Here is a 27,640-nt window from a genome sequence, read left to right on the forward strand (position 1 = left end):
TATGTGCAAGGTCAATAGCCAAGCTAAAATGCTGTTTGTACTCTTGTTTTTCCACTTCTACAGGTAAGAGATGTAAGAGCAACTCAGTAATTCTTTCACTTAGCAAACAAAGGCATTTGAATTTTGCTGCTATTTTGTTTGTCCCAAACCTTGTGCTAGATGATAAAAATGGAAAAAGGAAAAAAACAGAGAAAGAAGTCCCCGAAAAAAGCCAATGTAATCCATTTTGGTGTAAGAACTGGTTCTGCAACTTCATCACTCCCGTTAGCAAAGCGATTTCCAAATCCAGGAATGTAAATCAGGCGACAACCTTCTTTGCTTGTGCTCCCCTGAAACCCTTCTGCCCTAAGATGTCTTCCCGCCACCTGAGGAGCGCACATCGGACTGGAAAGAGCGGGAGAAGAGCGGGAGCACGGCCCTGCACCTGTCGCAGCGCTCCAGAGTCCTTCCCGCTTCTGCGCCCGTCCGATGCCACACCACAGACAAAATGCCCCCTCTGCGCCAGTGAATCCCTCCTGACAAGGGCAAGGAAAGCCGCCCGGGCTGCCGAGCAGAGCGCTGGCACGGGGCCACCGCGCATCCTGGCAGTAAAAGATAAAACGCAACACTGTGGCGCTTCTGAGAGGGCAGCCTTGCTGCTTCTGGAGGGAGCCACAAAAGGAGAAAGGAGGAGGAAGCGACGTGCCTCAGCACAGCTCCAGACCCTGCCTGCGCGCACGCAGTACGGCCGCGATTTCCCGAGCCGCCAGCCCGGCCCGGCGGGGCCTTCGCCGCGCTGGCAGCAGGCGGGCGGTGAACCGAGGCGGGACGCTCGCAGCGGCAGCACCACGGCTCCCCAGCCGAGCAGCACCGCAGCGCTCACCGCCCGCCCCCGCGCTCAGCCCTGGCAGCTCCCGCTCACCTTTCAGGGACCGTCTCAGCGCATCTTCCTCCCTCTCTGTCTCTCCCCTCCTCCGTCCGTCCCGCAGCGCTGCCAGTGGCGGCCCAGAGCCCCCGGGCTCGGCGGAGCGGGGCGACCGGCACTACCCCTCCCTTAGCCGGCAGCAGCTCACACTGTCACCTCACCCCCACATCCCGCCGGCGGCAGCTGCTGCTCCTAAATTCACGGCGCTCCGGCGGCATGAAGTCATCCTCCCCGCCCCCTCCCCGGGCCGCCGCACTCCGCTCTCGCCGCGGAGGGGGAGACGGCCCCTCCGCCCGGCCTCTCGAGCCCCGCCGGACCCTGGCGCTCCACCTTCACTAGAGGGGCCGGCATTCCCGCGGTTCTACACGCACCCCGCTCCCCGAAGATCTGCGAGGGGTGGCACGGTCCCCCGGCGGCGCGGCTGCGGGTCGGGGGTCCCTCCCCTGGCACGGCGGCAGGATGGGCCGCTCCGCCCCGGGCCAGCGTTTTCCCCTCGGGACTCCCCTCGGTGGGCCCGCTCGAACCGCCACCCCCGCGTCCGTCACCGAGGCTGCGCCGGCGTGCCCAGCCCGGCCGTACCGCGGTAAGCGGCGGGGACCGGGGCAGGCTGCCTCCCGCAGCGCTGCAGGGCTGGAGCCAGAAGAGAGCCTTCCTCCGAGAGGGCTCCGCGTTTGTGTGTTTGTATGCTTTGAAGGAAAATCCGCTGTAATCCCTCGTGCTAGTGCGTGGAGCCTAACTCTCTCCTCTCCCGGCCTCAGGGCGCGTAAGCGCTGCGCAGCCTGTGCCCCTAAAACTGCAGCTGTTCCTGGGGTGCAGGGGAGTTTCTTTGCCACTGGCTCTTGCTTTGTGCCTGGGAGGGGAGAGCGGGGAAAGGCACAGCGTTCAAGGTCACCGGGACACACTTCTTCCTTACCGAGGGCGTCCTGGTATTTTTAAGATCCACCAGTAGGCAGCAAGCCTATTTTTGTTACTTACAGAGTGCTGTGCACGTACTGGGTAGCTGACAGGCGCACGAAGAAGGCTGGATTCCTGTCACAGTTTACAGTCCCATGTACCCGTGCCGTATGCAGGGCAAGCACGGCTATGCTGCTACATCAATAACACCAGGTAGTCCGGTTCAGGTAGATAACGTGTATTGCCAAATCATCGTAGTCTGAAAGCTCTTCATATTTCACATCAAGGCAGGGCTGTGTCTGGTCAAGAAAAGTCCCACGGGAAGAGCTCCCAGGAAACCACAAAACACAGGTGTTTCCAAGGCATTGTGTCTGATCTGTCGGCCGGGTAGCGAAGTGGTGCTTCGCTAAGATTTTGGAGTAGATCTGAATTGCAAATGTTAATGTTTTCCATGCTGCCGAGGTCTGAAACAGAAGAGCTGCCAGAGCAGCCTGGGCATAGATGGGATGGTTGTCTGTAGTGATGAGGGAAAGCAGAAGTGGGGAGAGGAATCTCATAAAGGTAAGGATCTTTGTCTCTTAGATGAAATACAAAAACTTGCAGCCTGAGTTCCCTTTTGGAAATTCATTGTGTTTATTTTTTATAGTGGTTACTGCCCAGGAAGGTTGTGCAGTCTCCCTTTCTGGAGACATTCAAAACTCTCCTGGATGTGTTCCTATGTAACCTGCTCTAGGTGGCCCTGCCATGGCAGGGGAGTTAGAGTAGATGATCTCCATAGGTCTCTTCCAACCTTAATGATTTTGTGGTTATGGTGGGGCTTTTAACTGTGCCAGTGTCTCTTATTTGTCCCTGTTACGTGTGCAGTCCTACAGCTGCTCCTGTTTACTCCCTGCCTTGAACCTCTCAACTGATTGGCATTGCAGGCCTGAACACGCAGCACTGGAAGCATTTCAACAGTGATATTTAAGCTCTGTTTACAGTGTGTTAGGTTAGGTGATTAAAGGCTCATCTCCACATACACAGAGAAACTCAAGGGCATGTGGGCATACAGGGGAGCCCCAATAACCAGGTCAGAGAAGAGGAGACCCTGTCCAGCCCCTGCCAGGGCTGTCCCAGGCAGCCTCAGCCCCATGAGGCTTGCCGGGGGGAAAGGAACAACACACCCAGCAGCCAAACAAAAAGCTGTGTATGTCATCTCACAGATTGAGGGGCTACTGCCTAGGGGTAGAGGACATATTATGGGATGCATAATAGGAAGAGCATTTGGGGATTGTACAAGGGTTATTATGGGATGTTTAGGGCAAGAGCCAAAGGCAGGGAAAGGAAGGGATCAAGGTGATGTGGGAGTGAGCAAGTGTGGGAAAATAGTGGGATGAGGAGGTAAGTAGGGCTTGTCCTGTGTAAATGGGCTGCTGATCAGTATGCTGTCTGGCTATGCCCTGTGCCTGATCAGCACAGTATCTCCTGTCTTCCCACTAGACTCTATTTCTAACTATTCTACTGGGTGAGGGGATTCCTTGTTCTCTATGTGTGTGTGTATGGGGTGTAAGTCCCAGCAGCAGGAGTCACACCTCAGGTCATAGGGACCCATGCCAGAGAGGATGACAGGATTAGACTGTTCATGCCATCTGTGTTTGCTTGAGTGTTTGTGTCTATGTTGATCTGTGTGGTTGGCAATGTGCATAATTATATCTATATTTGTGTACACATGCATAGTGTGTGTGTGCCTATTAGGAATAGGTGCTCAGACTTGCGACTGATTAGACCTGGGAAAATGGAGTCATGGCAGCTTCTCTTCTATTGGGCTACATGGTTCAGCCGCTTTAACACAATCCACTAAATTATTAGTATACTAGAAAATCCTTGGTCTGTGCAAAAGTAAGAATAATTACTATCATTATTATTATTATCTTTATTATTGTTACTACTATTATTATTAGAAGTATTAATATTTCTTTGGTAGCAGTACATTCCAGATTTGATTTTATTAGAAAAACATATAGATGTGCATCATTTAGCAGAATTCAGAGAGCCAGTTCTACTTAGAGAATATAATATTCAATTTAGTAATTATGGATTCAATCAGTTTAAAATAAATGCAACTATAAACACAAATCGGTTGAAATCTAAGCATTTCAACTTTAAAAGGGTAAGCTGTAGGGAAAACAGAAGGAACTAGTTAGTGAAATCAGTGCAACAGCTGAAGATGAGGAAAGCTTGGAAATTTCTTTATTAAAGAAATAAAGAAGAACGATGTATAAGAAGAAAAATGTTTAAGGTTAGTGCAAGGTGTTAATGTATAACTATATGAGAAGAACAATGTATAAGGAAGAACTCCAGACTTAACTGCAAAGTGCGTGGGTTCTAACAAGATACTAGAAGTAGGCCGTCAACTAACAAATGAAGAGAAAGTTGTGGCTTATAGATTAGAAATAGCAAGAGTGAGGTGAGATTAAATTAGATTGTGAAAATAAATAATAAACAGTAAAATGTGCATCACTTGTAAAAATGTAAAGAAATCCTGAAATAAAGAAGTTGAGCTCTTTTTTCGTTTTTTTCACCCCAAGTGAGCATGGGGTGAAAAACCTAGTCTCTCTTCCTCAAATGGAGTACTTTGCTTTCCTGATAATTGCTGGTTGGAGTAAAGGATGGAGTGAAGGAGAAATAATAAAAGGGAATGAATGAATGTATACAAATGGATGTTACTCTTTTCACAGTGAAATCAAAATCAAAAGAATGTTTCCAAGTCAGAGGAGTAAATTTCCATCTAAAGATAATGGAAAAAAATACGGTATAAAGTCTCAAGAAGATTTTGTAAGCCAGAGGTGGTACCCTGTTCCTGGAGATTGTCAGGCAGTACCAGTATTTAAAAAATGAGAAGAGACCTAGGAAATTCAGTTACATGAGCTAATTGGTAATAACGTGCAACAGTGAAGTTCAGGGATGTTTTTGGAACCCATTTGATAAACTGCAGAATATAGGGATAGGTGTAAAGTAGCTATAGTGTACATGTAAGAGACTAGGAATATGAAAGATGGAACAAGTTGTCCTGTTAAGGCAAGATGTCATTCTGGAGAAAAGTTAGGGGTAGCAGTTCTAAAGGAGTAATCTTGGATTTGATTTTATTTAGTATTTTCAGTAGTGTAATAGTAGTCTGGACAAGAAACGCTATCAATATACAGGATGTTTGGAATAACATACTAAGTGGATTAGGAGTCAAATCACAGAACTGGGATGAAATTTTAATGGAGAACAGCCAAAAATATTAACTATACGCTAGAGACGCATCAGCTGGAAATCAGAAAAGATGGAAAATTCAGAACCGTTATATGGTCATAGTATGACTCTGAGCTAGCAATATTGTAACTTTTGAGAAAAGAAAATGTATTTTTATCACATAGCAAATGAGGATAGTATAGATATGGAATTTTGTTGACCTGGCTATATTTCTGCTTACCTATCTGAGTTTGCTGCTGTGACACTTCTCAGTAGAAAGTGTATTACAGTTATCAAATAGCTTTATAGAAAGCTATTTCTCCTTTGTGATTAACCAGTGACTTGCAAACACTTCAATCAAGTGGCCAAATAGTAAATATGTGGCAAGCCATATGCTAATCTGAAAAATAAGAACAAATGGCAAGAATCAAGTCCATCCACAGAGTAATCTGTAGCAAGTGTGTAAACAGGACAAGTGTGTGCATATACATGAGTTGTGAATTCTAGCAGTAAAGTGGATCACTTCATCTATTGCCTCTGGGTTTGACTTTGGTGTCTCTTTAACTTAGGGAACGTGTGTATATTTTCTGAGTTCTTGGTTTATGTTCAGAGACAAAGTAAACACCCATGGGCCTACTTTTCGTTTCAATTTTACCTAGGCATTTAATGCATCAAAAATCCATGCCACGGATTGTATAGCAGTATTTGATAGCTTACCAGAGGTTTCTGAAGCTCTCCTATTAGGAAATATTTCATTACACTGTTGCTCATGCATGCATATGTGAGCATATGCTTATGTAGAAGGTATATAAGTCTTTTCATGAGCATTATTCAAGTAAATTCCTATTGATCACTTGATAACTATCATAGTAATATGAATTACAAAGCAAACAATAGTGCATTCAGTACATTACTTTCTAATCTTCAACAACAGGAATTTTTAAGTAATATGATTTGGTTATAAACAGTTTAGAATAACTAAACTCAATGCAGACAGCCTCTGCCAGAGTTTGTCAGTATCCTCCTCTCAATGCTGGTTGCATATTTTCTTAGACTAGGATACTCAAGTTTTCAAGGTAGGGACTGTCACTGTTTCAGTTTGTACAACATTGTTAGGCACTTACAAAGTGTATTGATAGTAATTTACGATACTTGTAGCTCTACTGCAATGTTTTGACTTTTATGTCCAAGACCCATTTCTACCCTAAGTGTGCAGGGGTAGAGTCTGGCCCTTAGCCTCCTGACATCAACAGGAACAGATGTGTTCCCTTTTTTCCCCTCCTGGGGCTTCCAGCATTGTGTTAGTACAAAGGAGTCTGTTTTTCTTAACACTTTAATAGCAACCTGCTTGGGTTTTCTAATTTTATACTGTCAGCTTCATTACTTACTTATACATTTTCTAAACTTTGTAGGAATAATAGTCTCATAGTGGCATTTTCTGTGCTTAAAAATACATTACTAGCATTGGAATATAAAGCATCCTTCCAAGTGGGAAAAGTAGCTTATAATAATATTGTAATGCTGTTATAATGCATATGCCATAAGGGGAGAAAGACTGTACTAGGATTCTCAATTCTGGCATTAGCCGTAATATTTTCTGAGTGCTTGACTTGTCAGCCTTAAGTTTTTCACATTTTTAGATGTAGCATGTGGAATATGTTCTTTTTAAAGAAAAAAATAACCAAAATTGTCATGTGACAATTCTGATACCTACAAAGGTCTTCAGTATGGTTACTTCTCTGCATGAATAAATAGTGATCTAGTAAAAGTTGCCCCTGCCCACAGCAGGGCCCATTCGAACCAAACCACTCTACGATTCTGTGATATTAAAGTGAGATGTTGTACTTCGTCTCTTGATTCCACAAGTGTTTGTCAACAGTGGAAAAGCAAAAATATGAAAATCCTGACATATTTTGTTCATGCCTTCTCCTAACTCCACCTTTTCATCCTCTTGGATCTTCAACCTAATTCCCATCTTCAGGTTTCTTGTACCAGTCCCCACAGACCCCAGAGATGTTAGTCATTCTTCATTCTTTCTGCCTAGTATTCAACATAGCTCCTTTCCAGATCGTAGGATTTTCTGCTTCCTAATATATGGTCGAACAAGTAACTAGAGGCTCTGTAGTTCAATCTCACTTCCTCTTCACTCTTCACAACTGCCAAGTGTCATTTTGGTGTGTCACCATATATTTCTTTCTGAAAAGCTTGAGCCAGAGTACTCTTAGCAGAATCCTTTCCTTGCTCATGTCTCCTTTATATTTGAACTTTGCATCTTCCTCTTCCATGCAGTCTGGTGACAGATAGATAGAGTTGGCTGTCGGAGAAAAAAAGAGGTGGAAACTTCCAGGGCCAAAACTTCCAAGTACCAGGTTAAATAGTTAATAAAAAGTTCTACTGGGTCTGCTCTGGAGCATGCTTTGTGAGAGTGGGCTCTCAGAAGTGGTTGTTGCTAAAACTTCCCAAATCTCTCTGAGCATATGTAGTTTTCAGACTTCTAAGGATTTGGATGTGTTTGAACCTGAACAGTTAGTTCAGTTCCTCATCTAAGGCATGTGGGCTAAAGAGAGCTCATTAGCTTTATTTTTATTCTGGAGTTACCCTGACAATTTTTGGAAAAAATAATTCTTTTATGACATTAGAGTACATTTTGAAGCTCATACAGTTCTGAAATTTACAGATCAAATGGTTAAAATTGGTATAGTTATAATCAAGAATAAAAAAGTCCAGTCCAAAGTGGTCAGTAACTCCTATAATGGGTAGGATATTCTTAGTATATATTTGTATTCAGTGTCCACATTTCATTTTTACTTGAATGTCATTCTGCCTTACTAAATACTCCCATGATTTCAGCCTGCAGTCATATTTAGCATTTAATGTACAGTCTGTGTTTCTTTGATTGTCATTGATACAGATTTAAAATTTTGCGAAGTTTCAATCCTGATTTTCTTATGGATTTCTTCCATTACACCCGTTTGTTTTAGTGAGGTAACCCATGTAAGACTGGAGTCAATGAGTCCAGGTGCTTATTCTTATGTCCAAGCTTTTACAAAGAGATTTGTCCAGAAGATTCTCCTCTCCGGTCTTTATTTTGCAATGCAGCAGATAGCATCCTGCAACACAGATAAGATCTTTAATTTAAAAAATAAATTTAAAAAATTGCTACCAAAAGTTGCAGGAAAGAGAGAAGCAAAGACCGTGAGAGCTGCCAAAACCTGGTGCCTTTGCAGAAGCAGAGAATTTCACAGCAAAAATGTGCCACTGTGATCCTGTATACTTTAGGTTATACCAGCCAAGAAACATGATAACCCTGTCTGTCTGACCAGAGAAAAATGCATCTCTTCCTAATCCCAAACCTAGCAAAACCAGTGACTCAGGTTTTAGGCAGATTTCTTACTACCATAACAACACCTCTAAAACTTTGTCTAAAGCAATTTAGACAAAACATTCATTTTTGATTCTTATCAATAATTGTTTTGATTCTGTATATTAGCTTTGCTTCCTGTTTCTCTTTCTGTATACCATTCTGTGAAGTATTGTTGGGCAAAATTCTTCAATTCAGAATTAAAAAAAATAAATTCAGTTTTGGATGGTGGCTAATCTTAGTTTTCTAAATAACAGAAGCTTGTGGGTTGCTTGTAGTTTTTTAAAAGTTGATGAGTAGGTGGCAGTTAAACATATGCAGTTCTGGTTTTCAAGGCATTTGCAGTTCTCAGTTGTTTCTTTGGGTACCATCTACTGAAACTTTCATTAATGTTCCTGCTCCTGTCTTTTCCTGTACAAGTGTAATTCCTGACTTCAGTACAGTCAGGACAACATTGGTTGATATAGTCATCCTTAGGAATATTTTTGCATCAGTTAACGCATCTGCCTGTTTCCTGAGAAATCTTTTAATTGTTGTATAGCTGTGTGTATTTCATGATTATTTTATTTTTTTTACCCAATAGAATAAAAGAAGCAAATTTGTTACTGACAAGTGCTGTGCCCAAAGCTGGTCAGTGGTTTTGATTAATGCAGTTGGGGTGTTCGGGCTTTCTGCTTAAAAAGAATCTCAAACCAAGGACTTTAGTGACTCTGTATCAATGCTAGTGAATATTTTCCTTCTGAACATAGTTTTATGAAAAGTAATTGACTTGTAATTTTTGGTTTAATTTTGCTGTTTCACTTCTGAGTGCGTATTGGAAAATTCCGTAACTCCTCCTTGTGCTTGCCCACTCACAAGCTCAATGACTCCATAAGAAAACAACTTTCAAGTCAATCTTACGTTGTGAGTGTGGATTTCTTTGAGTCTGTTTATGTTCCTAGAGCAAAATGTATCAGTCATGAAACAGAAAAAACAATAATTTTTTGGAGATGACTTTCTCAACAATAAGTTAATGGGATATTGTTTTGTAGTATGAGAATTAAAAAGAGACTGGAAAAATAGCATGAATTTCAGCAAGAGTTGAATGGAAGGTACAACTTTCACAAAATCCTTCTGCAAACACTTTTTGTCCAGTCAGAAAAAAGAAAGGATTACCTGGGAAGAACTTGTAAGAGATTTAGTTGCAGTTTGAATGAGCTCAAATATTATTGTGATAAACAGGGGAATAAAATTTTACAACAGGTGGAACATTGACATTTCGGAACATGTGGAAGTTCATTGCAATTGTAGACATATGAACAGTCAGACAGATAAAATTCTATAAAATGGGTCTTGAATATCCACATGGGTGATACCTCCCAGAGGCAGCATCAAATTACATGGCAGTGGAGCAGCAGAGCATGCTCCATCTGAAAACAGCCCTTGGACAGTGTATGCTAGCTATCTCAAGGCAATAAAAGATAGATTAATTAAGTGGATAACTAGCAACATTTCTACAGCTTAAGTGTTTAATGGTGGTTACCTGTGAATGTTTTTCACAGGTAATGTCCTTTTGTTAATTTGTTAATTTTGCAACAACAATTTTGTTAATTTTACAACAATCTTCATTAAACAAGGTGGTTAGCTGTACTTTTAATCTTGAAAGAGACAAAATTGATAGACCAAGAGATTTGCCATTATTGATGCAATCTTCATTGATAAAGAACTCTGTTGGGCAGACTTTGACATATCATCTAAAACTCCAAGTGGACAATGCGTATATTGAATCTATAGAATCAAAACTATAAATTTCATTCCCTGGTGTGCAGTAAAACCCCCCCCATATCCGTGATGTGAGGTAAAATATGCACCAGAAAGTAAAAGTACATTGATAATCTTTGGTAGTGAGAATGATTAATTTCTTGCGGCGTGAGGAGTTCTCAGAAGAAGTCTGGACCCCACAATGTCTTAGGTATTGTACATACACATAATATAGCTGAGATTCATGTCAGCTAGGTTCTGCATTACGCTCAGTATCCGAATTTTCCTCAAGTCTGAGTTGGAGTGGGTCTCCAGAGACCACTTATCTTCCTTCATTGTGCTTAGAATTCCTTGTATACCTAAAATTAGGACCTGGGAATACTCAAGAAAAACCCTGGCTGAGCACAGACATCCTTGGCTTTTGCATAAGCCCTACTTAGTCTAGAGTTTGTGTCTGCTTACTTAAGCCCTAAAGTAATTTTGTCTTACAGTCTGGAAAACAGCTAACTGGTGCTGTCAGCACTGGCATCACTAAAAAGCATAATATGGCACTCAACTCATGCAACTATACAAAGTGTACATAGGGTGTATATATAGGTGTATATGTATATCAGATATCTTATAGTCTGAATCATTAATGCACAGAGGGATAAAAGAAAGGAAAAAGGATTTTTTTTTTCCTTTCTGCTTTACAAATGAAGAACTGCAGCACACTGAAATTTGAGCAAGGTCAGATAAGTCTGTGACAAACCTGGAAATTGAACTGAGAATTCTGAGTGCCTTAACCACTATTTTCTGTTAAGTGTGTGGTGGTTTTTCTCCACTCTAATGATTATCTGAAGATCACTTTTTTTTTTCTTCACTCTAAATTCTATTTGCATTACTGTTTAAATCTAAATTTTTCAACAGCTGCTGTTTTTGCAGCAATCAAAGACAATATTGTGGATCTGGTCTTCATTTCCAGATGGAAAGCAGTTATCAAATGATTGTCAAATTATTCTTCCTTATGACATAAAAAGCTATTCAAATGGCATTCTGAGAGAGAGGTCATAGCTTTGGGAGGTGTTTTTTAAAGAGGAAATTTATAATGTAGTAAACCAATCTCATCTCAAATTTCACAAAAAGAAGGATTATGAACTGTATTATCTTCTAATAAAAGCCTAAATTTTGTGGCTTTTATAATCACTTTTCTCAACACACATAGAATCATAGAATCATAGAATCATAGAATAGTAAGGGTTGGAAAGGACCTTAAGATCATCTAGTTCCAACCCCCGTGCCATGGGCAGGGACACCTTGCACATCAGGTATCTCTATTGGTGAGACTTTTGCCTTGAGCAGGATCCCCTCTTGTAGTATATGGTTAAGTTGCAGAATAGGTTTATATCAATTTTATTTTAAGAAAAATGCAACCAAACCTGAATATGCAGCAAGTTATTTTATTTTACTTAGCTTATGTCATCCAATTATGTATGAAAATTTTTAATTTTAGTTAGTAAATCTTAAGAACTAGATAATTGATTTTATTCTAAGTAATGAACTTCTGATAAAACAATATGATCGTTATTTCATGGCACAGCAAATCAGAAGGGAGGTCCTCACGTTATCCCTCCATATGGTTGTTTTTGCTAATGAAGTGTCTTCCATAATTCAAAGATTTGTTTTTTTTTCAACAAATACATCACTTCAGCTTTGCCATAGTTTTTTAAGTTGTCCCAGGAAGCAGAAACAAACCTGAATCAATCTTTATTTTTATAAAAAGTAACTGGCATTCATGTTGCTTCTGAGTTTTTGGTAGGGGTTCAGCCACTAAAGGTTTGGAATCTGCTGAAAAAGTCTGCCTCAGCTTGCCATTCAAGGTAGATATGATGGCTGGGTGTGAATTTAAAGCTTTTCCTGAAGTTTTCTCAAAGCTTCACCAAAAATAAAATACTGACAGGGCAAAAATTTATCTGTGTGTGCCTGTCCCTATCAAGCCCCTATTGACTCTTCATTATTCCAGTTCTAAATTGAACACAGCCTCAGGGAAGGAAACATTTATATAACAGGGTTACAGTGGAAGGATCTCTATCATAATCCTGCATATGAAAAACAGACCTTGGAAACAGCATGTCTTCAGCTAATTAAATGTAGCCATTCTTCCCCTTGAAGAAAAGATGTTTCTCCCTGCAAGTTACCAGGGAGCTTTATGGTGTTCTTTCTTTCCTTTTTTTCTTTCCTTTGTCAGAAAATGCCTTCAACTGAGGAAAATAAAACTGAACAAGTGAAAAAATAGTCTTGATGATTGTTAGAATTAATATTATGCAATATTTATGTGCACGTATATGTGAATAATTTGTAAAGCCTATTTATGTAGGGAACATGCCCTTGCAATTTTATTTCTCCTGTGTAGCTTGGTTTCTCTTCTTCCATTTCTCTGTTTATTTACCGCTCAGACAAATAGTCATTTGGGAAGGCCTGTTCCTCCTGATTTTATAGGAAAGTCCTAGAGTATTTTGGTAATGCTAGTAATATGTAATAAAGAGACTCAGAGCACTGATGTTTTTTAGGCTAATTTGCATTAATTTATGATATGTCATATTCCATAAGCATAATTTCAGTGAAACCTGATGTCTCGATGCTGATTTGAAGCAGCATGACATTAAAACCCTCTCACTTGTGCTAGAATAGGTAGCTGTCTGTGTGGCTATTCAAATTTCCATTATGTGAAAGAACATCATGGAAGAATTAAGGCAAAAGTTTAATTACAAAGGTTACTGAAAATCATTCAGTTGACTGTTAGAATTCAGAAATACAGCTGGTGCACTTAATGACACAAAGCGGAGTTCATCACTTATTCAGCATTCTTTGTCTGTAACAATGCCATGGGAAAACAATAGCATGTTTTTTCTCTTAGAATGGACTGGGCAGCTCTATTTCTTTCCTCCCTTGTTTGATTTACAATATATGCATTGTCTGAACACTTTTCATGAATATTTTTACAGTGAATGCCTTGTCTGTCTTGAACTCTGTAGATCCAGTGCTTTATTATTATGATGGTTTTATACGCATCAGAATCTATATTGCTGATCTTTGTGCATAAGACTCAGGAAAAGGAGCAAAATAATGATAAATTACCAAAATAATATTATAGCTAAAGTGTTGGGGTTTTTTGTTTGGTTTTGTGTTTTTTGGTTTGGTTTGCTTTTTTTTCACCTGGGACATCTAGTAAAGTCAGAAAAGTGGAATTATCACTCTGTTCCAAAAAATATCTGTCACAGGTGAATTATGAAGAGAAGTTATCATTATGCAGTTGCCTAAAAAGGTGTAATTAATGATCAAATGATGATCACATGGTAATCAATGATTGAGTGGAAATCAAATGGCAATCAAATTGTGATTAAGCAATAATTTAATGTTAATCAAGCAGTGATTTAACAATGATTTGACAATGATTTGACAATGATTTAAAAGATGATTTAGATAATAATTTAGGCAGTGATTAGACAATGATTTAGACAGCAGTCAAAGACTTCCCATAGTTAAGCTGTAGATGGTTATATACAAATGTCACTAGCATATAGTATACTTTCAGGCCTAATCATAAGTATCAGATGCCAGGTAAGGGGTCTCCCAGCCTCGAGGAGTAACCCTGAGAGGTGGCCCTGCTCAAGGAGGAGATTGGCATTGTGCAACCTGCTGCTGTACAGGAGAGCTCAGTGGGCTTGGAGAGGTTATAGACTTTAATAGTGTAATGTGATTGACTTGTAGGTAACTTGCTCCTTTTGGGGTATGTGCAGGTGTGCAGCTGTAGCAGTTTTAGTTCTGTCTAGTCCCAGCTCGAGCTGGTATTGTTAGCTCCTGCTAAGACATGGCTTAGGCTCCTTGGTTCCTGAGAAGGTGCGGTCCAGCACAGTTCTTGTGGATTGTACAGCAGCGCTGGTTTCAGTCTGTCTGGAACCACGGAGCTGTTTGTTCACTCACTCAGAGAGGGTGCTTCCATCACACCAACTTACTGTATGAAACAGCACAATGAGCAGGCAGCAGCAAAGAAAAGTTAGGAGGTATAGAGTGATATTTGTGACATGTTTCTACTTCAAAGCTGCCATACTTTGAGTTGTTGACTCCTCTAGGAATGCCATAGATGAACATGGAAAAACGGAACAGTTAATGTGCACTTGGTTTGGTTGTTTGGTTTGTTTGGGTTTTTTTTTTTACCTTTGTTCTGCCCGCCCCACTCAGTGAATTTAAAAACTAGAACTGTATACATAATATACATAAAAATGAACCTTTTTAAAGTCTGTATAAAAGCAAGATAGAAAAAGAGGATACAGCTGACCTAATGATGCAGGAATTCTGGGGGTTTTATGGAAGATCAGGTTGCGACTTGTCCTAGACCTCAAACACAAAGAACTAATTTTTGTTGAAGTAATTAAAATTTGCCAAGCAAAGGAAATTTGCCAACCCACATCAAAACTTGCTGAAGAAAGTTAAGTTCTTGGATAGCATGAGTATGAGAGAATACAAGAAGAAAATTAAAACCAACCAACCAATCCCAAACCAGAAAAGAGAATCTGAAACAAAAAGGGGAACCAAAGCTCAAATTTGGCATTTATGAAAGTCGTGTTGCCAAGTTCACACCAGTCAGCATAAGATCAGCCAATGTTGATGTCTGTAAAACGGTAGCATAACTACAAAGGATTGTACCATCTGCAAGAGTCAGCAGAATGTATATACCATAAACAAAAGAGAATATTCTAGCTCAGAAGAGACCTTGGGAGGAATGGCACCAGTGCAGCAAAAGGCAACTAGAAAACTAGCTTAAAAAAAAATATTTTTAATTAATAGAGATAGATATAATGTGTACAGTAGAAGCAAAAAACCTCAACACAGATACATTTTTAGTTTACTGTGGTTAAGTTATGCCTGTTATAGTGGTAGAGTTACGTCTAGTATTAGAGCATTTAAATGAAATATATGGATAAATATTATATTCTAAATATAAGGAAAAATGATGATGGAGAAGTTTTGTGGTGGGGAAAAGCAGGGAAACCCAACTTTTAGAATTAAAATATAGCAACCTCTCTTTGATCTCATTAACAGAACACATTTTAGAAGGCTAAATAAAGACAGCATAGAAACAGGCTAGCTGCCACTTTAGAAAATTCACTGTTTTTCTAGAATGTAATATTTTCTTGCACAATATAGATGTAAAACACTACATATTTTACTACTGTATTAAAATGAACTTTCTAACAAAGCAAAAGCCTTAGCAGTTCTTCATTCGCAAGATTTCTCTCTGACAGGTTGGGCATATCCTGAAATGCCTTTCTGTCTGTCTGTGGACTCTCAAATCCTTAATTACTGTTTGATGATAATTTTTGCAAAAGGACTTAGCAAGAGCAGTGTAGCTGACTTGCTGTGAAAATGCTGTTTCTACAGTAGCTGATGGAATCCACCCATTCCCCAGTTCGTGCTCTCAGGAAAGTTTCCTTGTTCGTAGTGCAGAAACTAGTGGATAAATGTGATAGTCTGCCCTCTTTGGTAGTCAAAGAAAAAAGTGAAAAATTGAAAGATTTAGTACACTCCCTATGCAATGTCAGAAACACAAAAGAGCTGTCTATTGAGGTATCAGCCCAAAAGCGCTCAGCATGGTCTTGGCCCATATTGACATTTTAAGCTCTTTATATTATCAGCAACTTTGTTGAGAAGTCCAAGGTGGAGATCTCTACACCATTATAGGAAAGTATATGAGATTATATTCCTGTAACTTTCTTGAAGATTGAAAAGTGTATTCATAGTATTTCTGTCGTGACATTAAATTGACAGTGGTACTAAAGCAGCTGTTAAAGGCCTATGCATATGCCAGAAACTGAGGCAAAGTCAGGAGGTGATACTGATGTCACCTTGGGAAAAACTGGACTCGAATTGGTTGTTTTGTATTGGCTGAAAGGAGCAATGAACTTGTCCTTTTGTGGTAAAATCCTCATTCCTTTTACCTATAATCAAGTGACCTGGTGAACATTGTCATTAAAGAAGAAAAAAAGTGTAAAATCAGATTTCTGATCTATAGTTAAGTTTGCTAAGTTACAATATAGCAGTAACAAAGTGTCATTGACTGATTCTTAATTCACAGGACACTGAAAATCAGTATTTGATGGTTAGGAATTTCTGTGAGAGCTACTGGGGTCTTGCAGAGATCTCAGGGAGACTTCCAGGGAGATGGCGAATATAGCAAAATGATACAAAACCCCCTGAATAATAGATAAAAATTAAATTTTAATCTATTAATAGATTTTTTTTTCAATAGATTAGAAAATAGATTAAAAGGTCATTATGGAAAAAATGCCATTTCCTCCAGACTGTTCAGACTTTTTCTCTTGTATCTATATTTTCTTGCTTCTATATAAACAAGTCAACATGTCTCGAATTGCTATTTAAAGCAGCTTCCAGTTTTAATTTATTTCAAAATTTTAAAACCCCAAAATATTTAATAACTTAGATATGTAGTTGAAATTAGTTTGACATTCAACCTTTACAGAATTAATATTTAGCAAGTTTCAGCAATTTCTGCAAGACTATTTAATAGGAAAATCATTATTTTGAGCACTACATTTGAGGTAGGAATAATAATTTTAAACTTTTTAAGAACTTGAGAAAATCTGATTCAGAGATAGAAAAACTATTAATTTCCTAATTTTCATACTCTCCTGAATCTCAATTAAAATATTCCTTGTGAAACAATCCACAGTAAGTTTTTCATCAGGCTCTATAATAATTTGTCATCACTTTTCCTTTGGTACCTAACCATCAATTAGTGCATTATGCCATTAAAGAAATAGGAATATTCTCAGTCATGGAGAGTTTCTTCAAATTCATCCTCTTCACCTCTAGAGAGACTAAAAATTGCAGTTTCTTCTCATGGTAAAAGTGCAATATTGGAAAGTAACAAAATATTTTAAGCTGCTTTCAGCCGTAGACATAAAAGGGCATGTACAATATTTCTAATTATCTAAAACTAACAAAATGACATAGCTCCCATTATCCTGAAATTTTGGAAGATGAGAGAGGAAGATGAAATGTATGATTACATCATTGGCAGGATTGTTTTATGACATAATGTATTTTGCTCTGTAGGAAATAGACTATCAGCTGAAAGTGAATACTTGTTTTTATTCTCCGTTAATTTTCCAGAGTAATATCTCACAGAGTTGATGTTAACACTATCAGCTGGAGATGATAATTCTCTGCTAAAGTGCAGACCAGTTGAATGCAATGCACTTTTTATTTTTTCAAAATCTCAGTTACAGTTTCATTGGTCTTTTAGAAAGTAATCCATCGAATAGTGGATTTGGTGGTTGGTTTCGTTTTTTTTTTTTTTTTTTAATATTAATAAGGTAGGACTATCAGAAATTATTTGGATATATTTATTGTTTGAAGTACCAAAAGCCACAAAAGAGACCTTTTTTTTTTTTTTTTTGGTAGTTTCTTAGTTAAAAGAAAACTAGCAATAAACAAAGTTCTCTCATACAAATTTACAAATTGTAGACATGGATGCTCCTAGAAAACCATGCTACTTTATTATTACAATCAACTCATTCATGTGAATGACTCCAAATGATATGGTATACTTAGTTGCTTTTGCAGCAGCCATCTTGTGAGCTTCTGTGTTTTCACATTTGTTAGCAATAACCAACAAAAACATCAAACCAAGAGCTTTGTTCTTTGAAGCTATATTAGATTTGGAGGATTTGCATTGCCTGCATGCTGTCCTACTCCAAACAACCCCCAACTGCTGTGTAAAGCGTAGTAAAAAGGATAACCATACATATTACAAAATATTTGTCATTACTGAAAGAGCAAAGCGTATTCTCCTGAAAGTATATCTTCTCTTTAGGGTATGACTTCATAACAGTTTATCAGCATCGTATTCATGATCCATGGGATGGTGTAGCTGAAGCAAATAAAAATAATACCTGTCTTTACCTTGATTATTATTGCCATGCCAATCTCTGTAATTGATTGATATTAGAGAGATAGTCCCCAGACAGTGTAGTCTATACTAGATAACATTTGTGCTATGATAAATACAAAATCTGGAATCTTTACTCACTAGCTAGCTGAATCTATTCAGTTATCCCACCTACAGCTTTGTAGGCAGCTCTGTACTCTGGAAATGTATTTTTAAAAGAATCTTTTTTAATGATGGCTTTAATAATTTCTGTAAAAAAATTCTAAAGAAATTGAAGGTTCCTTCTCCCTTAGAGATGTATGCACAGGAAATATTCAATAGCAGGCAGATAGCACTTGATATCGAGCACCGTATTTGTCTGGGTAATGATGGAGTCGCTGGCTAAGATAGCCTAGATGCAGCCTGTCAGAAGGACCTCTGCCTCACTAAAGATGCACAACGTCATTCATCCCTAGTTCTTTGCTTCACTAACCAGTTCTTAAACAGTTGCCGCTGTGAAGAGTAGGAGGGAAGTAGTCTTCTGCCTCAAACTATCTTCTAAAAATCTCTTGTAAAACACACCTAGTCTTAGTTGTAAGCCCAAAGGGACACCATCTCTTATCTGGTTCCAGTGCCTGGTTTTGAAGTCCTTTGATTCTTCAGTAGTTTTGTACAAGACAGTGGAGACTGTCTTGTACAAAAGGATTCTGAAGTCTGATTTAAACTGCAGCTTCTTCAAAGGTTTACCCTGTGATACTCACTAAACATTTGTAGTAAAATGTATGATCGCTTGTATTAGCTGTTTACGCAGTGATTAATTAACCTTTTCAGATTTTTCTTTTTATCTGCTAGTTTCCTTACTTTGGTTACAAACATAAAAAAACCCCAGAACCTCAGGGCAAAATCAAGTTCTAGCATGCAGAGTCTCAAACCAGGGAGCTACATCAATAATTTTTATTTTATTTAGATACAGATTTCAGACAACATGAAAGTAGGACATTTTTTAGTGCTTTGTGGTTGATTTTTGTTAAGGAACTGTTTTCTTCAGCTGTTTTTCCTCTAACTTATTTTAGTGTGTAATGCTACCCTACATAATTGTAATTTTTTTCAGTCTTCCCTTTCCTCATATCACCAACAAAGGATATAGAGGTGATTTCTTGAAATAAGGACAAGTCCTTCAAATAAAGGGTGGATAGTTATGGCACTTTGCAGGCCATGCTGTGGCACATGACACTTTAGTTCAGCTAACACAGTACGGTCAGAAGCATTTGTTATTTGGTAGCATTATTTCATAGAACTATAGAATCATAGAATTGTTTGTGTTGGAAGGGACCTTTAAAGATCATCTAGTTCCAATCCCCCTGCCATGGGCAGGGACACCTTACACTAGACCACATTGCTCAAAGCACCATCCAGCCTGGCCTTGAATATTTCCAGGGGTAGGGCATCCACCACCTCTCTGGCCAACCTGTTTCAGTGTTTTACCACCCTCATTGTAACAGATTTCTTCCTTATACCTAATCTGAATTTCTTCCTTATATCTAGTCTGAAACTCTTTTAGTTTAAAAGCGTTATCTGAATTTACAGGCCTTATGTGAATTTAGATCACATGTAAGGAAAGCTGGGAGGAACCATAATTACGTACCTGTGCCATACACCAATTAAAAAGTTGTTGTAATTCTTTGCTGAAGCATATGTTAAGTGAAGCTCATCATTTACAATGTGGACGGTAAGTGGAGCAGAGCTCTCAGCTGCTGAAGCTGCTTGTGACTGCTGAGCAACACAAATTAAGTAAAAGCATGAGAAAAAATAATGATGTTGTAGCATCTACAGAAATGAACGGTTTCTAAGCAGATAGTAATGCTTCAGTAGTGAGTGCAATCCATTTAATAAACTATCCATTTATTTTTGCTTCATATCCCTCTTATCAGCCAATCATTGTTAAATATACCTGTATTCAAAACTGGCTGTGACGCACCAGCTGCAGGGTCCAAGAGGCTTGATGTGCCATTATGCTGGTTTATATCAGGTTACGTGATAGATGCTCATCTGCACACCTGCACAGGAGCACAGAGAGACTATGTTTGGGGGAGCCAAGTAATACCCTGCTGGCCTACTCCCACGCCCATCGCAGGCGCCATCAGCCCATCAAAGACCCGTCTTCACAAGCCTAGAGGCACAATGGGAGGCAGGACCGTGGATTAAGCACTCTGGAGGAGCAAACACCTTCTCTGAGCCCCTCCCAGGACTGCCCCAGGAGACCCTAAACCCCAGTACCCAGGCATGAAACTCATCACCATGAGTCCTGGGGAGCAGCTCTCCAAATCATCTTTCAGACCAAGGAGGGACACATGATGGAGTGCAGAGGCAGAGCATCTTGGAATCACACAGGAGTCTTTATGGCATTTCAGAGAGGAACCAAAGGTGAAAAAGAGAGGGATTTAGGTGACTTGGAGAGAAGTAAGTGTGGGAAATAGAGGGTTAAGGGAATAAAAAAGGGTGGTAAAATGAAAATATTTGCCTAATTGGTGCACTTGTCCAGCCATACCCTGTGCTTTATCAGTTCAGTCTGTTCTGTCTTCTTACTAAATTCCTGTGTGTGTGAGTGCAGCCACTGGAGTCGGGCCACAGGTTGGAGGTCCCATGTGTCCATGAAGCCGTGACTGGAGCGAGTTGGGGTATGTGAATATGTGGTTGCTGGTGAAAATCAAACTGGATAGGCTGGTGAGTAGGTGAAGTGGTCTAGGAGCTAGGGGATGAGTGGGAGATTGCCTGTGTGTCTCTAGATAGGAGAGTGCAGAGGGTCAGCTACAAGAGCAGGGAGAGTCCTGGCCAGCTCTGTGCATCTGAGTATGTGTGTACCTATGTGTGAGAGAGAGTGTGGTGGTTTGTACCAGCAACTGATGTGGGGCAGCAGCCTCAGAGGCTTGTATGATTGTAAAATTTTGTCTCCAATTTTAAACAATTTTATTTCAAAGTGGTGAAAAAATGTTTTTTTTTCCTTATACATATTTTGTTCAATGTTTTATGTTAAGCTAAAGATAAAAATAGGTGTTTAAAGCCCAAGATACTGGTAGATTTGACAGGAGTTTAATTTTCAGGTATGGAAAATCCAGCTGCTTCCAATCCACTCTTCCAAAACTCTGTTTTCTACCACTGCTAATAACACTTGCCACAGCACAGTGCTTACATCTGACCACCTTCCTTGCCACCTCTCTTAGTCCACAGTAAAGGGATGAGAGAGTGTTGGTGTATTCAAATGTAAAAGAGAATGATTTATAAATTTGAGGCTAATGGGTTTTTGCATTCTTTCATTGAGTTCTGCTTTTATCTAAAACCCACTAGTTCTTCACTAAAGCACATTTTAAACCTAAGAATTGATGTTTCTTGCAGTATATAATGACCTATAATTTTCCTCCCACTTCATCATAATGAATGCAATAATTTATTTCTTCTTTTGTTCATTATTTTGTATGTTCTTATTATTGAATTATTAGACTTACTAGTAATGCAAATATTTTTTTTCTTTCTGAAAACTGTGTTTTGATTGACTTTCTGTAAGAAGCATGTGGTCTTAGATAGTGTAAACTACATATTTCTTTGAGCAATGTGTAATTTGCCCATGTTTGCTTGGTATTAGATCATGTGTGCCTCCACTTCAGAATTATTGAATCCCATCCTAAGATAGTATAGCCTCACATTAGCTAATGATTCAAACCAGTCATATAATATTTCTTGAAATATCCTGGAGAGGGAAGAATGCTTTCAAATTATTAATGCTAATATATTCATTTTACTGAAAACAGTGATACATTTCTATCACACGACATACAGGTAGCTCTGTTTCTCCTGAATATATACACAAGAACATACATGCTGCCAATAACCCAAAATATAGTAAGAACTTGTGATTAAGTATTTGATGATATTCCTTTAAAATGTCAAAAAGCATCATAATTTTTGTCAAAAGTAACTGCAAATTTAATCATGATGAAAATTATAAAGGTGACAAAACAGCCCTTTATCAATACTGTGGAAACATTATTGGCCCAAAAAATTTTGAACACCTGTTCCAACTATTCTTTTGGGATTTTTTCCCAAGTTTAACACTAATGAGATATAATGCTTTGGGAGGCATATAATTTAATATTTTGCAAACTAAATGGAATTAAATTTAGTTTGCAAATTGGTTTAATCAGAAGATTAAACCAATCCTGAAACATGTTTCTGAATGTTACAAAGAATCACAGGTCTGCCCAGGAAAGATTTCACTAATAGATGTACTGGAGAATTGGATTCGTAAGTTAGGAAGGGGAAATGTATTTTGGGGCAATGTGGTTTTGTAATTTAGTCTTTAAGAATAATTATCTTTTAGCAAGTGCTTATTTATGATGCAGTATAAACTATATTATTCTCAGTACTATATAAACACCTTTAAAACTTTTTCTTGCAACAGTGGTTACCTGCACTGGATAGAACTCCAGAGTATCTAAACAATACAGACTACACTATGGCCAGGCTGACTATCGCTATTCAGAAAGCTTTCTCACCTCTTTTCAGGGCTTTCAGAAGGCCTGTTCCTAAGTTTAGCAGTCACTGTCTTTCATCTCAAGCAAGATTGCAAACTGTGTTTAAAACCACTTTGAGCCACTGAGCTCTTCTGTTACCAATGAATGAGTGCAACTGGGTCAGCTCAGAATTCTTTAAAATCACAGTGCTAAAGTCTTTCCTGGGTGAGGCAATAATGTTCAGTTTGTGCTGGGTTGACTGGCCTCTCTGCTATCCTGTTAAAACTGTGTAGCCCTCAGTCTTGTGGCTAGATAACATGAAATTACTTTGCAGTTCATTTTGATGGAGGATAACAACATGAAAAGCAAACAATTCCTCTCCTCCGTCCGTCCCTCCCAATGTTCTGGGCAACCTTGATAGTCTACCATTGCAAATACAGTACAGATTTTATTAATATCCCTACTTCATATTAAGTGGCAGCTCTAAATACAATATGAAACCTTATCAACCTGACCAGCACCTCAGATCCCTGAATCTTTTTGAACAGTAGTCAATAGATGTGATGCTGCCTTCAATCTAGAGCTGCCCAGCCTTCCAGAGACTTAATGATGCTCACATTGTCATAAGCTTTCCTTTGCCCTAACAAGAGAAAAGAGATCTCTTGAATAGATTGTGTGAAGGTCATTTAAGGAACTATAAAAGTAAAAATCCTGAACATCTTCTCTATCCGCTGGTGCTTCTTATTGTAGAATCTGGTATCTCTGAATGAAGAAAATACTTTTTCTTCTCTTTTCAACACAATATTTGTACTTTAGTAAAATTTATTACTGTTCTTCATTCAAAATAATAATCTTTCCAAGGTTATTTCCATTAGTGGAACTGAATTCACGCTTTTGAAGCTACAGTACAGGATCAAAGTTCCGTCACTGAAAGGAAGGCATCTCTATCATGCCTTCGCTCCTATTGCTGCCTTTTTGCCTAAGGTCAATAGGGCCATTACAGTAGCTTCTATATACAGAAAATGACTGCTGAAATCCAAGGACTGTCCTCATTTTATATGCACAGCTTACATTTATCACAGCGTACATACAAGCATTTCCCGCTCATAGTGTGAAGAAGTATAAACAAGGACAGCAGTCCTTTAATTGCTGCAAAACTCGAGTTTGTTTAAAAAATGACTTTGGCTATCTTGCAAATTAATGTATCTTTTTACTGAAAATTTAAAATAATTAGAAAACGGGAAAAAAAACCCCACCCTTAATTAAAATAAGAATCTCAATGTAAAATTATACACAGTTTAAAATAAGTAACATGGATTCATAGCAAATGACTTTTGTTCAACTCACTAAATATATGCAAGCATATTTCTGGACATTGTAACACAGCAGGAGTGGTTAGGGGAAAAGGAAGGTTTTTTGATTGTTTGTTTGCTTGTTTCTGTGAGTGAATGAATTTAACAGTAAAGCAGAACTGGATTTTGAAAAAGAAGTTGGAAGTGTAGAGTTTGGGCCTTCCGGAGTAAACCAGGAAGATCATGTGGCTGGATTAACTCCATGAGGCAGTGTGGCTGGAGGGGACTTCTGAATGAGAGCAGTGTGGGAGTGTTGAATGGAGTGGCAGAATCAATGGGAAATAGAAATACAAAGCTTATTAAGGAGGAAAAGATCTATAATATGTTTTGAATGAACTTCTGGCTGCGATATGCAAACCTTCCACCTCACCTTAAGCCTCATATCCTCTGCAGATTTAATAAGGGCTCCCTCTGTCCTACTGTTCAAATTATCAGTTCTTTGGTAACTATTCTTTACATACACATTTTGAAGCATGTTTTGTCTAGACTATGGCTTCAGCTAAACCACAGTTCCCTAATTTTCTTCCACTAAAGCTATCTGAGCTGTTGTCAAGATGTGGCAAAATCCATAATATCCACTTACTTATTCTTCATTTTGCATGAGATGACCATTAAGACGATATGACAAGGTTTTCATCTTGGCAGCCCAGGTTGGCATTTGCTCATTTCCTTTGTACCTTTCAAGAGCTTAAACACTTCTTTATTATTTCAGTATTTGGCAGTTCTGCAGTGAGTTGGGTAATCCATAATGTTTTGGCTTTTCCTAATTCTGCCCAGCTTTCAAGATCTCCCACTTGTTTTTCACTTTTCTCTTGTTTTTTAGGAACATCACCCAGCTTCTATTGATTTGGTTTAACTACAACTACTAACAATGCTGAGGTTGCTTCAGTAAGTGCCTTACATACTTCAGGGCAAATCCTCCAGGCCTTGCTGACTGAAAACATTTAATTTTTCTCAGTATTCTTTAAGCTGTTCTATTCGACTTCTTATTTGAACACTTATTCCTTGATTGCTAATTTTGTCATAGCTTATTAGCTTTCTCTCCTAAAAGTGGACCGAGATTAATTTCAGATAAGATTGGCTGTTCAGAAGAGATAGTCTGTATTCGTTTTCTGTTTCTGTATATCAGTGGCACAGTTTGGCTCAGAACAACCTAGCTGCAAACATGAGATACTGCTACTGAATATTAGCATTTTATTAGAGGACACGTAATGACTGCCCTCAAGTGGCAACATGCGAGTAATACCACTTGCGGTATGCCTCTACTCATCGGCTGTGAACAAATTTTTGTTAGTAGCAAAGATAGAAGGACTTAAATTATAGCATTAGTTAGGGACTGACAGCTAAGCTTATCTGAAGAGAGCTGAACGGGCATGCATTTCTGAATGGGTTGGTTCTCTGCAAAAGCTGCTGTTTCTCGCTCTGGCAGGGTTTGTTATGTTTTTCTGTGCTATTTTTTTTCCTTTCATATAGTTTATTGAGGAGTTTAAAATTTCATTGATGAATGAAATGATTAAGAACTGTAAAAAATCCTCTAAGATTGATTAAGACATGAACACGAATATGAAACAGGTTTTTTTAAAATATAAATGTGTGACTTTAAATTGTCCTACATACTGTTTTTTACCACTGGGAATTCAGAGCAGGGGGGGCAACATTAAAATCTTTTTCTCTTTTCAATCAGATTTCCTTCTACAATAGCAAAGGCTTTACGCTGTTGAAGGAAAATAATCTTCCACCTGTAACTGCACTTCAGCACTGTTCTCAGAACCAGAGTACTTCATCCAGGCAGATTTGAAACTCTGAAAAGCAAGCAAAAAAAAGCCACTGAGAAACTTATTAAATGTATCCCTCTATGGCTTCTTCATCCCCTCATTTTGGAGCTGCTGTGATCCACCATTAAGCTAATAGCTAAGTTAATAGCTAAGAAAACAGAAAATTCAGGCAGGGCACATTGAGAGGCTGAGATTTACACTGGTGCTGAGCAGTCTGGGGAGTACAGCAGTTGTGGTAATGATACAGTGTGTCCTCATGAGACGAGGTATAGTGTATGTTGATGGGCAACTTCACTTTTAATTGCCTTTCTTCTTGTCATTTGGAATGAGGTGTTTTGTCTATATGTGTGTGGGAGTGAGGATGGGAGGTAAAGTCACAAGTTTTTTATTGTCAGGACTTGTTTAGGATGAGGACTGTATGTTTTATTATTTAAAGAAATTATTTATCTGAGGTAATATTAGGAAAGTATAGGCAACGTGTGATCTGCTTTAACCACATCGTTCAAGAATTTTCTCTAATGAGAACCTCTGAGCAATATTTTTACCAGACATATAGAGCATGAGATATACATTTTTCTTTTCTGCCTATTCAAATGTCAAGCTACAGCTGCAAATAACATTTTCCAGTAACTGCAGTTTCCCCTTATATCTCCGTAAGCCAAGCAGGCAAATACTGTTCAGTTACCGAAATTGCTATCGCTGTCTAATTTTTCTTGGGCACAAATAGTTTTAGGGCGCGAATGGTTTTGTATTATAATTCCTTTTTCTTTCTCCTTTTGGAACCATTATTTTTCTCCACCAGACCTTCAGTCACATCTTCTCAGCCTGGAGCACTTAGCACTTTCTAGAAGCCTAAGCTGCCTGAAGTTATTTCGTGTGAGATCATAGAAGGGCACTTCCCATGGGGAGGTGAAGGGTGACCCTGTTCGCCTGTAATATCTTGGACACATGTCTGAGTTGCCAGGTCTTGCGCAGGGGTTTGTCTGCATACTGTCTATCCACAGTCAATCTGAGGTAGCTTTTTTAACTGATTCGGAGACTGCTTCCAAGTAAATAAAACTGATAAAGGAAAGAGACTATATACAGACAGGAAATATCAAGTAGCTGATGCATGGTAAGTTAGCTCCAGTACCTTCCTAGTTAGTTAATCAAAGGCAATACTTGGATTTTCAGTCCCTGAAATACCCTGCAGATTCATGTAAAATTAGACAGGAGCTAGAAAATGCAAAGTGGAAAATCAAATTAGGATCACCTTCTACCATTGCGTTCAGGAAAATTGATCTACAGCTAATTTTAACTTTTGAAGATAATACTTTCTTGCCTCTTAGATAAGTCTACTTGGGTGCTAAGGGTCTAGTTATAAATAGGCATGAAGGACAAAAGGTGAGATTGATAATTGTTAGAGACATCTAAAAATTACTCAAACAGCCCTTCATAATGAGCAATGTTAATATTAATAACATGAATAATTAATATTAATGGATGTATATTGATTTGGACCATAAACCTTTGTATTCTCTCTGGAAGCAAAAAAAAAAAAAATAATCTGAAAATTGGCTTATTCTCGTTTCTACCACTTGCCTGGCATAAAATGTCTGACTTATGACTTAGTGTGAAGTCAAGGCTAAACGCTATCCATTCTGGATGATGGTGAGCATAGTTTTGGAACAGAAATTCCATGTGTGGGAATGAGACAGAAAAAGCACATTTTGAGTTGAAAGAAAAAAACAAAAGTTTTTGAAAGTCTTCAGAATCTTGGAATGATTGAAGGAGCCTTGGCTGAGGTGGACTCATTTACATGCTCTTGCTGAAGCAGTTCAACAGCAGTATCTAATAATGCTAATTATTGCTTAATTTTTTTGAGTGTTTTTGCATTTGTCCATGTATTATTATATAAAATATGATGCTGTAATGGTAAGGTGTAGGCTGTGTAGACTTGACCACACGGGCTGTAAAAGTT

At 38.8% G+C, this 27,640-nt stretch overlaps 2 protein-coding genes across 3 annotated transcripts in view; one reads left to right on the plus strand and one right to left on the minus strand.

Moving 5' to 3' along the window:
• The window catches only part of PKIA (cAMP-dependent protein kinase inhibitor alpha), a 43,488-nt gene extending 42,504 nt beyond the window's left edge, over nucleotides 1-984 (minus strand). For both annotated transcript variants that reach the window (XM_030477573.1, XM_030477562.1), the window contains exon 1: nucleotides 902-984. The gene's annotated coding sequence lies outside the window, so the exon portion shown is untranslated. The remainder of the gene's footprint in view (nucleotides 1-901) is intronic.
• The window catches only part of LOC115618685 (translation initiation factor IF-2-like), a 65,694-nt gene continuing 38,404 nt past the window's right edge, over nucleotides 351-27,640 (plus strand). The window contains exons 1-2 of the mRNA XM_030510490.1: nucleotides 351-587; nucleotides 631-1,487. Coding sequence (XP_030366350.1) covers nucleotides 351-587; nucleotides 631-1,487 — 1,094 coding nt within the window. The remainder of the gene's footprint in view (nucleotides 588-630; nucleotides 1,488-27,640) is intronic.

The sequence above is a fragment of the Strigops habroptila genome, chromosome 1, assembly GCF_004027225.2.
Source record: "Strigops habroptila isolate Jane chromosome 1, bStrHab1.2.pri, whole genome shotgun sequence".
In the NCBI taxonomy this organism is placed as follows: domain Eukaryota; kingdom Metazoa; phylum Chordata; class Aves; order Psittaciformes; family Psittacidae; genus Strigops; species Strigops habroptila.